General features: G+C 47.9%; 1 protein-coding gene across 1 annotated transcript; it reads right to left on the reverse strand.

Annotated features, from left to right (window-relative positions):
- Window positions 1-1665: 1665 nt before the first annotated feature.
- LOC109397198 (brefeldin A-inhibited guanine nucleotide-exchange protein 3) lies at window positions 1666-10506 on the reverse strand. The gene is made up of 8 exons (XM_019669541.3): window positions 10313-10506; window positions 9686-9986; window positions 9490-9623; window positions 8796-9427; window positions 8419-8739; window positions 6752-8359; window positions 6253-6688; window positions 1666-6194 (listed from the first exon to the last, which is right to left on the reverse strand). The coding sequence occupies exons 2-8, from the start codon at window positions 9768-9770 to the stop codon at window positions 3216-3218; spliced, it is 6195 nt and encodes a 2064-aa protein (XP_019525086.2). The 5' UTR covers window positions 9771-9986; window positions 10313-10506; the 3' UTR covers window positions 1666-3215.
- Between the last annotated feature and the right edge of the window lie 2137 nt (window positions 10507-12643).

Consider the following 12643-nt stretch of genomic DNA (forward strand, 5'->3'; position numbering starts at 1 on the left):
CGCGATGATGAAAGGGTAAGGAATGAAAGTTGATAGTTAAAAGAAGAGATATGAGAGACGAGTGGTGGGAAACGATAGATGAGAGATGAGAGATGGGCGGTAAGAGATATGAGATGTGAGATAAGATATGAGTGATGAGGATTGATGAGAGGGTGAGAAGTGAAGGTTGAGAGATGAAAGCTGAGAGATGAGTGATGAGAGGTGCGGGATGATGGTAATGAGAGAAGAGAGGTGAGTGGAGGGGGTCTCCAGTTAGTCTAGTGGTTAAGGCTATAAATCGCCAATCCGGAGACGGCGTGTTTAATTCCCGTTCCGGTCGGGAAAATTTACTCGACTCCCTGGGTATAGTGTATCATTGTAGTTGCCTCAAAATATACAAATTCATGCAATGGCAGACAAAGAGAGCCCTTCAATTAATAACTGTGAAAGTGCTCAAAGAGCACTAAGTTGAAGCGAGGCAGGCCAAGTCCCAGTGCGGACGTAGAGCCATAAAGAAGAAAGAGAAGAAGAGGTGAGTGGAGAGATAAAAGTGAGAGACGATGATGACGATGATCAGATGTGAGAGATGTCAGATAAGAAATAAGATATGAAAGACTGATTATGAGATATGCAAGATGAGAGATGTGAGATGAAAGCAGTAACAAATTTTGAAAACGACGTACAGGCCCGGATCAAGGATTGTGGGGGCCCGGGGCCCGAGCGGATGTGGAGGCCCTTCTGGGATATGACCAAAAATGTTTTTCCTTATTTTCGAACAGTACTTGAGCAATATGAAAAATTAAGCTAATGTTAGCAACCAAAAAAGGTTTTTGTGGGGCCCCTAAAATGTGGGGGCCGAACACTATCGCCACCTCTATAACGGCTCGCGATGATTTGATAGCTCGACACCGAACCCCCGTGTGTTCATATAGGAAACGGTTCGCGTCTGCGCTGATTTGACAGAAGCGATCGCTCGCTTCAGTGGTCGACCGTTAAATTTGGGGGAGACACTTTTGAATCGCCACTGTCACGTCGGTTCGTCGGTGATATGACTGTGATAAAGGGAAAAGATTTGAAAATGCCTTGGAAAAAATTTAGCTAAAATAATGAGAGAGTAGAACCGTACTCACAGGCAGCAATAAACATCAACATGAAGGGAGTGTGATTACTGAAGTGCAGGGAAGCATGAGTCGGATCGATATGCGGAGGTTTTGCGCCACTATCAGTGGTGTGCGGCACAAGACTGCACCTGTGCCCGCCATTTGCAACGACCGGGAAGGAAATATGCTGACAGCAAAATCAATACTGGAAGTTAGGTCGAAAGAGTGCTTTGAAGATTTGTTGAATGCCGTCAGTCAACAATGAAGCTGTACCCAGGAACAGGATTGATTCCGGATTAGCAGAGATATCACAAACAGTGAGTAAGGGTAAAAAGTCCTCAAACGACTAAAAACCGAATTTGGCACACAGGATACCGTCGTTATGGCAGTATAACATGCAAACTCACCAACTGTTTATCGATTTTGAAGCAGCGTACAGAAGAGTGAAGAATGAAGCAAAATTCGCTTGGACAGATAATTCCCGAACATGGTTTTCCGGCAAAACAAATTGGGCTGATGCGCGTAACGCTAGATAGAGCTCAATGGACATTCTTTCAAAGCACAACGAAAAACCAACGCCACCCTGTTGTTCAGTTGCACAAATATATAATATTTACTTCAATTGTTTATTGTTTTACTCGACAGGTTCCACGTCGGTGATGGAATTGGTTGCTGTTTGTTTCATTCTTTCATTTTGCTTCTCTTCTTTGTTTCATTGGTTACCTTTTCAATGTTCTTCTTCCTCTACCTATTTCGCACGATCAACTTTCGAGACAGAGGGGTAAATACTTGTTTTCACGTTCTTCTGTTTTGAAATGTTTTCTGTTTGTTTTTTATACTGATTTGTTACTGATTCGTTACATGTTTTTTGTTTATCTGTTATTTTCTTTTTCGATTATCCACATTCAAAAAGAGAGAGAGTCGAAGGGAAGGGTGAGTCCAATCGGGGAACGGTATTCGGTTTGGAACCGATAAAACAATCTTAATTTTTAAAATTGTGGCGAAATCATGATTTGCTTTTTTCTAAAAAGGGGTTTAAAATACTGATCCGATCACGAAAATACTTTAGTTTTTGTTTCGTCGAATTTTAGGCTGTTCCATATTCAACTCAAGCGGATTAAATACATTCTTGTTGCTTTTTAGACTGTTTGTTTCAAGTGTTGTTGTAAATGTGTTTGTGTTGTTGTTGGTTGTTGTGGTAACTCGAGTACACATATACCACGAATACATAAGAATAATCATAACTATCGCGCACATATGGCATCCGGCTGCCATTTTGGGTTGATTTTTCATCGGTGTTTACCACCTATCAAGAGAGAGAGATTTTTCTTATAAGAGAGATTAAGAGTCACAGAAGCGATTGATTGTTAGGTTTTAAGCGCCAACTTTCTCCAATGTTATAGGCGAGAGAAAGTTTTCATCGAAATAAACGAAGAAACTCAAACAATAACGAAAGCACGCTGGTGTTAGTTTGTTTGCTATAGTGAGTACATGCGTTTGAAAGCCTGATTCGATTGATAGCTATGTAGGTTCGTATAAAAGGGATTGTTTGGTAGCTTTTGTTTGGATATATTGGTGAGGTTTTGAATATACCGAGTTGTTTGTTTGTGGCTAGTTAGTGTTGAAACGAGTAGAACATGCGCGTATTGTAGTAGCTCAAAGCCGCTGTCGCTGTTGCTGCTTGTATTAGTATGTTTGGTGAGTTTTGTGTGTTTGAGCAACGTGTTTGTGTTAGTGTGGTTGTGGCTGTCAGTAGTCACAACTGCTGCGTGGAGGGCGTGTAGCTGTAGTGTAATAAATGGCGTTTTGCATACTGTTCTTAGTAAATTCCTTAGCGTATATCAACAGTTATAGGATTCTTAAAGGGGCTTCAATATGTATATATAGGTATATATGATTTTGTTTTGTTCCATGCGTAAATGTATAAATCATGTAAAGCTATATATCATCAAAATATGTGTTTTTTTCTTGATCTGCCATTCAACTTCAATTCAGGAGTTTGCATTGTCTGTAAATTTGCGATATATATTTTTGTTAAACGATTTCAGTCTAGTCGATTATATCTTGTCTTCCATCGAAATGTACGTTTTGCATGTTACACTAGTGTGACAAAAAAGTTACGTAGAAGAGAGCCCTTCATTCCATCGTCAAGCCCCCAGTACCCTGTTCTTGGATCACCCGGAACGCTTCGCGGATCTTGGGCGTAAGCAGAAGCTTCAAAAGCTCGGCCTGTTCCTCGGGGAGCAGTTTGAGCAGCTCCATCGACGCCACGATCAGCTGCTTCAGTGCCGACCGCTTGGATATCAAGTCTTTCTGAATGCTGTTAGTCCTCTGTTGTTCGATCTCCGGCGATATCGATTGCTGCTGTTGCTGTTGATGCTGCAGTTGCTGTTGATGATGCATGTGTTGCTGCTGATTGGCGGAGATATTGAACGGATTCATTCTAGCCCCGTGGTTACCGACGATCGTCGATACGGAGACGCTCTCCTCGTCGCTTTTCGACGGAGACTCCGGATCAATCCCCGGATTGTCATTGTCGTTCGCGGGGTCTCCACAGCTGATCCCCTCAGGCGAGCTCGACGGATCTTCTTCACCTCCAGAACTGTCCAGCTTGTCGTCAAACCGCTCGTATTTCTCCAACTTGTTCTCCACAATGTGCGTTATGGTCGACCCATCGTTACCGTTACTCTCCATGTTGTCGATGAAGTGCTCCGCGATCAGGTCCCAGAGATCCCGAAGGGCCAACAGATAGTGGACAAAGTTCTCGTTCTTCTTCCACTGCTGGCTTGCAGCCGTCATGTGGCTGCACGAATCCAAGATGTACTTGATGTCATCTTCGTTCAAGTTGTACGCCCGAATGTTGTTGATGTAGACGTCTACCAAGGTCATGTAGTTGATGATCCAGGAAGAGGTCATCTGCTTGTATAGGTTAGCCGCGTTCTCTATGTTGGACACCTTCTGGATCAGAAACTTCAGTCCTGGTCGCAGATCGAAGTCCATCGAGCAAATCAAGAACTGCTTCAGTGTTCTCAGCAGAACCTCCTTGCTGCGGTAACCCAGCTGGAATAACGCCTTGGTAGTAGTGCTGGTGCTTCCAGTCGTTTCACCTCCATTGTAGATGCACGAGTTCAGCTCATTCGGAACATTCGTCAACCCGTTCAACAAGATGTTCGCGATCAGCTGCAACAGCATCTGACTAGCCAGCAGTCCAACCACCAGATTCCTGTACGGAATCCTAATGATATAGCTGTCCAAGTTGAGTCCATTGCTCTGCAACGAGGCGCTGATTCCGCCTCCGTTAACCGAACACGACTGTGTCATGTTTGTATTACAATTCAAAGGATACAGCAAGAACGAATACGATCGATCGTCCGTAGCCGTACCTGCTCCGTTAACACCGTTCAATCCTCCACCAAGATTGTTGTTGACCTTCGAGTTCAACATGTCCCGCTGGTTGTCCATCAGGAAGACCTGCTGCGCCAACGAGTGCACCCTCTGCAGTTCGTCCAGCGTACTGTCGCGTCTTGCTGCAACCTTAACGTTCGCACAATCTCCGTAGAAACTATTCGAATTCTCATTGAATGCGAAGATCAGCTGGCGCAGCGGAGCCATCGTCACCGTGCTGGCACGGTGGATCGCCGACGTGATCACCATCCACTGATCCTCGTTGAAGATGTGACCCGTCGAGAAGATTATATGTTTCATGCAGCTTACCCCAACTCGCGCGATCGTCTCCTGCGATTGGGCCGAACACTCAATCAACACCAACAGCAGTTGCTTCAACGCCAAGATCGCCGCCGTTGGAATCTTTGTCGCACCCGATCCTTCGTCCTCCTTCTTGTTACCGTAATACCCCGCGTACTGCTGTTGCTGCGGCTGCTGTTCATCCAACGAAGTCACCTTCCTTAGCTTACTGTACTTCATGTTATCCACCGGTCGAACAATGCTCGTGAACTTGTTCTTCTTCATACTCTGCTGATGGTGGTTGAACGACTGTTCGCTCCCGATCACAATCCGGTCCTCCAACCCTCCGAGCGTAGATTGCGACTTCTCGATAAACTCCACCACCAGATCGGTGGTCATGCAGCAGCAATGCTTGAAGTTCTTCTCGATCAAACTCCAGTTCTTCTGTGCCTTGTTGACGTAACGCAGCCAGTCCTGAATCATTGGAATCAGCAGGTGGTTGATGCAGTAGAAGCCGAACTCAATTCCCGGATTGACCAAAAGCGACTTGAACAGCTTGAAGATCGACTGCAGGATCGGCGATTGATGAGCAATCGGGCACACGATCAAGGAGTTGGTCAAGCCGTCCAACAGCAGGAACCACACCTTCAGCACTCCACTCGGTTTGTCCAGCTCATCGATCTTGGTGATCGTCTCCTTGTCGATGTGCAGCGATCGGTAACTGATCATGTACTGCTCGTTGCTACTCTGCAGATAGTCCTGCCCGAAGTAGGTGAAGTTCTCCATGGAGTTTGGAATGTTAGCGTCGATGATGTGAGTGTAGGTGATACCCTTGATCTTGTAGGTCGAGTGCAGATTCGGACACTGAGGCATATTGTACATAAAACTAAGGATCGATGAGCAACGTTCGAGGAATTTCAAAGCATCATATAAAAAATCACTGGATCTAATGTTATTGTCGTCGTTTGTGCTGCCTTCGTTCCCATTGCCGCTGGCCCCGGTTGAGCCGGCAACACTGCCGCCGCTGCCGGAGATTTCCAGGTAAGACAGCAGACACAGAATACAGTCCAGTCCGGCGTTGGCGAACACCAGAGTGTTGTCCGTCTCCAGAAATACATGGAAGATGTCAATGATGTTGGACAAATGTACCGGACGGTTACGGGCGGTACGTAGCGTTCCGAACAGAGGCCGCCAACCGGACCGGATCTCCGTACGATGAGCCTCGACGATCTCGTACAGGCAGGCCACTATCTGATCCTGCACGTCCACATCGCACGAATCCATGCTTAGCAGATTCTCAAACGGTTTAAGAAGCGCTTCATTAAAGTGGAAGTGCGGCAGCTCCGATTGCTCCACCAACAGAGCCGTGATGATATCGTGGATATACTCAATGGCACGCTTCGAAATGGCACGATCCTTGTGACAGGCAGCCTGAAACGAACAATACTTGATCAATCGAGGTCCCCAACTTACAAATTCCCTAACTTACATCCATCAAGTGAGGTCCTGTAATAGCCCAAACTTTCAGGATGTGCAGCAGCGGCCTTGGTCCCCGGAACACCTTGAGTGTGACATCCCCGACGCGATGCAACAGCAGCGACAGAGGTAGCGAATCGTTCTTGACCTTCCACGGCCGGCCAAGCCACCAGGACTTCTTGCCTCTCTTGGATGACGATCCCCTGTAGAGCTGTTCGCGCGACGCACGACACAGGCTCTTCAGGAAGTGCAACAGCGCCGGGAGGGCGAGTCGCTCTGCGGCATCCGAGAACAGAGTGTCGGCCTGGTGCGACAGGGCGCACAGCATTTTGGCCGTATCCGCTTGCGAGAGGTTCACCGTATCGTTGCCGGAGTACGCCTTCAGGATGGTCGCCACGTTGGCGTTGGAATTCGGAAGGGGAGCTTGCAGGAAGCTGTAGACGTCCACGCTGAAAGAAACATTGAGATTCATCGTTACGCAAGCTTTTCTTGGGAACTTGGAGATAACTTACCAGGTCTCATCCTCGTCGATCGGGTACGACGACAGGTTCAGCTTGTCCGACTGCGCGCTGCTCTTACTGGGTGATTCAGCATCCTTTCCGTTGCCGGCAACCTGCGAAGCGTTCCCCATCTGGGCGTTCTGCGAGCTGAACAGATCGTGTTCCAGCTGAGTTACATGCCGACAGACGGAGAAAACCGGTAGCCAGCAGTCGGCGGAGTGTGAGCCCAGCTCCAGTCCACCAGACAACACCACATCCATCGACAGCGCTTGACTGGCGGGGATCTTCGGGCCGGAGTTCTGACAAACGTTGGTCGCGATCAAGTTCAAGATTTTGCCGGCTAGGTGCTGAAGGTTCAGCGAATTGCTCAACGTAGCCGCTGCGTGTAGACCTTCCAAGCTTAGTGCGTACAGAGCCTCTCCGGAACTCCGAGCCTTCTTTTTAACCCGGAGGGTCTTCTTTGACAGCTTCATCAACCGTGCGGTACGGGAGTCGTCAACCTCGCCCAAACCAGCCGTCAGAACCGTAACCATCGAGTCCCAACAGCAAGTCAGCAGCCGTCGGGCAAGCTTCTTGCCCGCCAGTTGTTTGGCGTTCGGCTCGGTTTGAATTCTGACTACCGACTGGAGTCGCTGCCAGTCGGACAGCATTTGCGATGGACCGACACCTCCCGCATCGTACAGCATATCCACCAGGGCGCAGTGCGATCCATCGGTATTCTCAATACACTTCAGCGTTGCCAGCGGATTTGAAGCCAGGATGCTCTGGTAGAGTTCGCGAAGCCACGCGGAGCTAAGGTAGACCAGCACCCCAGCATTCTGGACGGATGTCACGAATTGTTGTTCGGACAGTGGGATCAGGATCGGCTCATGACCTTCGTCGTAATGGCCGGCCTTCATGAGCTGCAGTGCCAACAGCAGAGCGGAGTAGGTTGCCAGATAGATGCCGTCCGCGTTCAACGCGGTTAGATTGTAATCATAGTCCGAGTAGTTCAGACTGTTTTGCTGGCAAATGTGCGAGGCAAACTCCTGAATTGCTTCATCCACTTCGACGGAAACCTTCAGTTTTAGCAGGTTTGGGACCAGCTCCCCGGTAAGTACTTTTGCAAACTCCCTGGCGTGATGTCGGTCACAGTCTACATCCGAGCGTACGTGCGGCGGTTCTTCCAGGTGAGCCCAGGGCCAGTTACCGTCGGTCCTCGAAGATACGTCATCGCTGGACGAATGGGCTTCGTCTTCCGGTCCTTCGGTGTCTCCGGATCCAAGAGATCCCGCCTCTGGATCGATGGGATGCTCAGCATCCACTTCGGACTCGGACGAAGTCTCGAAACCGTTCTGCCGCAACTCGGCCACGGCGTCCCGATACGGAGCCGGAAGCCGTGCCATCGATTGATATGTCAACGGACCGGTGTAGTCGGATTCCCGCAGCTGGTGGTAGCGGTTGTTGATGGCGTCGGCTATGCGATCACTCATGATCGACTCATCGAACGTTCCCGAGCACAGGGTTTGGAGGCTTTCCAGCAAGGCTACGATGCACTCCACGCTGGAGTTCATCGAGCTGTCAACGGAGGCGCTGCCGTGCTGCGATGTTGTGGCGCACTCCTCCATGGCGTCGATGATGCTGAAAAGCGCATTGCGTCAAGAAATTGAGATGGCATAGGGTGAAACTAGAATACTCACAGTCGAAACAGCGCCATGTCGTCACTGCAGCTCTGACCTTGGTTCTTGTCCGGATACAGGATCACCGACAGGTCGATCAGGCGTTCGGGGCTCTTGAGGATCTCCCGTACGCAGCGTAGTGGTTCGGCACGGTTGGCCGGTATCGGCAGCAGCAGCATCCGATGGAACAGGGCTTCCAGCATGGGTCTGAGGGTACCTTGGGCTCCGGCGATCCGCAACAGCTGGATGCTGGTCAGGTAGATACAGCGGGCCTGGGGACCATCTAGACCCGGACGGGTGAAGAAACCGCGGTGTTCCGATTCGATCAGGTGTATGGCGTCTCTGTTGATGGGAGAAGAATGTGAGCTTGAGACCTTGTCAGAGAAGCGCGGACTTACTTGTACGTAAACTTCTTGTCAATGTTGACCCTTCCGGGTGATCCGAGAGTAGCGGCCAGTGTTGGGCAGAACTTCTGCCAGAGGAATGCGGTAAAGTGAGGATTGGCGTGGACATCTGGTGGCAGTGAGGTCACCAGCGTTAAGATGCACTCCATCAGGTAGAGGGATCCTGCGGAGTCGATGCGTTTGGGACTGCCAGTGCTGGGTTCGATTAATCGACTGCACAACCATTGCATGACCGGAATAACCTCGTTGTAGACGGCCGCAGCCATACCGATGCTGATGATCCCAGTAGGACCAGTGCGAAGGATCTCCTCGGCTTCGTCCTTGAGGAAGGTGCAGAACGCCCGTAGACACTGGCTACCAGCGGCTAAGGAAGCCGCTTTCACGGCTCGCGAGCCGTTCTCCCAACATTCGCCGCACTTCGAGAGGACTTCGATGAGAAGTCTACCGTTCAGAGTGCACGTTGGAGAGCAGGCCATTGAGAGGAACAGCCGAAGCACGTTGACCACGGTATCCTCATTACCAACGGTAGATATTCCCGAGGTCGATCGCAGCAGTTGAGCCGGCAACCACAGCGAATCGTCTTCCGGTTCCAGACCGAAGAAGAATCGTTCATCGCGTATGATGCGCTACAAAGAAGTAACAAGATCTAGTAGTGTGCGTGAGATATTGAGAGGCAAAAAGATCTTACATGCAATCCATTCAACCCGTAGCTCACAAATTTGGGCCGCTTGGTCTCCAGCGCCATCTGCAGGGCGGTAAAGCACACAGACCGCAGCTCGTACGAAGGATCTCTGTGGATCCCATGCTGGCGCAGTAGCTTGTCTACAAAGAACAAACAACTCTGTTAAGGCCTAGACTACAGGGTGACTCACCGTTGAACTCACCATGTGCAATTTGTGCGGCTTGTTTAAGGTTCTGCTGTTTGCTCCCGGTCGCCTCCTTCACGATAGTCATCAAAAGCTCCTCCATATCGGTTCCGTTCGACTAAGGCTCGACACAATTGCAACAACTACAACGACGACCCTAGACTATCTTCATGTTCGTGTCCAACCCTGGATATTTCAGTTCACGCAGGAGATAACCCCTTGCTGGCTGCAATTGCTACTGCTGCACACAAAGTTTTGCGGTTGTCTCGGGTTACAGTGGTAAATAAAAAGCCTAAGCTATCCTCTATCGATTTTCTTCCTGTGTGTGTAAGAGAGTGTGTGCGAGGGACACCAAAAACAAAAAAGGGTGAGCCCCTTTTCTAACTTTTCACCGAACCCCAAAAATCCATATGGATGTTAAGAAAACTTTACGATCCATCCGCAGATGCGTGAATCATTCGGATTTCCCACACCCCTGCAGACTCCAAGCAAGCCATGAGATCCCAAAAATCAAGTAATCCCTGAAATTTTACGATTGCAGATGTTCGTCATCCCACATCTTCAATCCTCAGGGGTGCATCCGATATAAAACTCAAGTTATCTCAACAACCAACAGTTTCCCGGAAATCCAAACACCACACTCACATTCCTTCCAACTTCATCCACCGATTCAAGCACTTTTCACCGTCAAAACCCCCAATTATTCACCGATTTTTCCGAAATTTTCACCAGCGTACAGTCTTGCTGCACCACCGAGATTCACTTACTTTGACGCCATTTTTTCCTGGCGTTCGTCTTGTGCCCTATGTTCGCGACCGCGCGCATGTCCCGCAGGAAAATCGATATCCTCAATGGGTTTTCCACTCCGGTGCTTGTTGTTGTCTATATGGATTGCGGGATCGCATCGCAGCAAGCACGTGCTTTCGATCCCACCGCCTAACCGGCTTCCATGCGGTGGAAAGGGACGGAACCAAAACAATAACAGGGATATTTGGGCGGAAAATGCGGGTGCCATTGGGGTGAAACGATCCACCGTGACTAATTAATATGGGTATATGGACTAAACGCAACGTGTTTCTTTAGCGATACCTAAAACATAAAATTGGAACACTTCAAATGTGCAATAAGACCTTCAAGCTGCAAAAGGATCAATCCTACAAAAACGCCGTAATTTATGCATCATTCAAAGCACACAATAAAGCATACCATGCAGGTGCGAATGTATCGAGATGTTTGGCGGTACATCGTTAACCCTTATGTGGCCGACAGGGTACCCAGCACCCATTTAAAACACACGGTGTAGTAAAAAGCAAAAAATTTGTCGGACACATAACGGTTAAGGACGCATCCAACCCCGATATCCTCCACCTGCTGCAGAAGGACCTTTTCGGTAGCGCGCGGATAGTGGGATTGAGAGGCGTAGGACGAGCGCCACGTGCACCTTGCGGTTTCCCCTTCCGCGTTGCCGATGTCATCCTTGTCGTTCGATACCTAAATGCGGAAATGTTTGAATCTTTCTTTTTAATGTTTTTTTTAGGGGATTGCGTGTCACTTCTTTCGTTTACAAAGGAAATGAGTCTTCGGTCGCTCGCTGCTGGACATTGACGCAGGTTCGTTACTTTGCGGAAACGACGACGGGTTGAAATTTGTTGATGCAGTATGCGTATATGTATGGAAACACCTATGGAGGAGAACGATAAAAGCATGGAAATGTGATTGGTTTGAGGAATAAGTGAATGAATCTACAGGTGGTTGAATGAGTCATTCATTTAAATTTGTTCGTTATACTACGTCTTGAGTTGATTCAAGAATTGATTATTTGGAGCTGTACTGCGTAGAAAGTACACCAGTTATTATGAAAAAATATGGTTCAACCAATCAGCTAAGCCACGTGCATACACTGAAACCTCCATTCAGGTAGGATCCATTTGGGTAAAATCTATTTCTGATCTGCATAGCCTCATGTAGCTATTTGCTATCAAGTGGTGAGTGCATTGTCAGTTTGATGTTCTCCAAGAACTTCCTTGAGTATAGGTCATCGGATCTACTAGCGTATTTGGTTGTCTCTAATGGTCATAAGCACCAACGCAGTTGATACGAGATTTAATCTCGATTTGCGAAAATCCAGATTAAATTTAAATACTCCGTTCGGTAAGCTCCAAGAGAGGATTAATCGAAGCAAGCACGAGAAGTACGCAGCCATTCTCTCTCGTGTTATTTTTTTGAGTGGCAGAGTGTGCTCGCAAAAGTGTCAATTCCAATCAGCTGGTGTTTATTTATTTACTTTTTTTGCAAAACAGATTGTTCCGCCTGCGATGGACAGTGATCGGCCTGTTGGAAATACGTGGTTCGCGTTCTCCTGGAATTCCTACGAGTATTCTTCAGGGAATTCCTACAAAGTCCTACGATAATTTCTGCGGGTATTCCTATGAAAATTCCTCCGGTAATTCCTATGAGAATCCAAAGGAAATTTCTTCGGGAGTTTAAAGACGAATTCCAAGGGAAACATCGCCGGGCTGTTCAAGGTACATTTCTCTAAAAATTCATAAGAAAGTTCATCCAGCAAATCCAAGAGAAGTTCCTCCGAGAATTACAAGATAAATTCTTCAAGGATTTCCTTTACGAAGTTCTCCGGAAATTCCAACAAGAATAATTTCAAGGAAAATTCCTCTGAAAATTCATACAAGGATTTTTTCTGAAATTCATATGAGAATTCTACCGGAACTCCTACGAGAGCTTCTCCAGGAATTCCGACGAGAATACACGAGAGAAATTCTCAGGAAATTTATTTGAAAAATCCTCCACAAATTCCTACGCGAATTCCTCCAGGAATTTGTACGGTAATTTCTTTGGGAAAACCTCCAAAAATTCCTCAGGATGATCCTGCAAAAAACTTCCAGGAATTCCTCCAGAAACTCCTCCAGCAATTCCTCCAGAAATTCTACCAGAAATTTCTCCAGGAGTACCTCCAGAGAT

Source organism: Aedes albopictus, chromosome 1 (genome assembly GCF_035046485.1).
Source record: "Aedes albopictus strain Foshan chromosome 1, AalbF5, whole genome shotgun sequence".
Lineage (NCBI taxonomy): Eukaryota > Metazoa > Arthropoda > Insecta > Diptera > Culicidae > Aedes > Aedes albopictus.

Bases quoted from the DNA above. Each gene is read 5' to 3' on its own strand.
- LOC109397198 (XM_019669541.3), bottom strand. From the start codon at position 9,770: ATGGAGGAGCTTTTGATGACTATCGTGAAGGAGGCGACCGGGAGCAAA. The intron at 9,428-9,489 runs GTAAGATCTTTT...ACTTCTTTGTAG, and splicing joins ACGGGTTGAATGGATTGCAT to CGCATCATACGCGATGAACG. The intron at 6,689-6,751 runs GTAAGTTATCTC...TGTTTCTTTCAG, and splicing joins ATCGACGAGGATGAGACCTG to CGTGGACGTCTACAGCTTCC.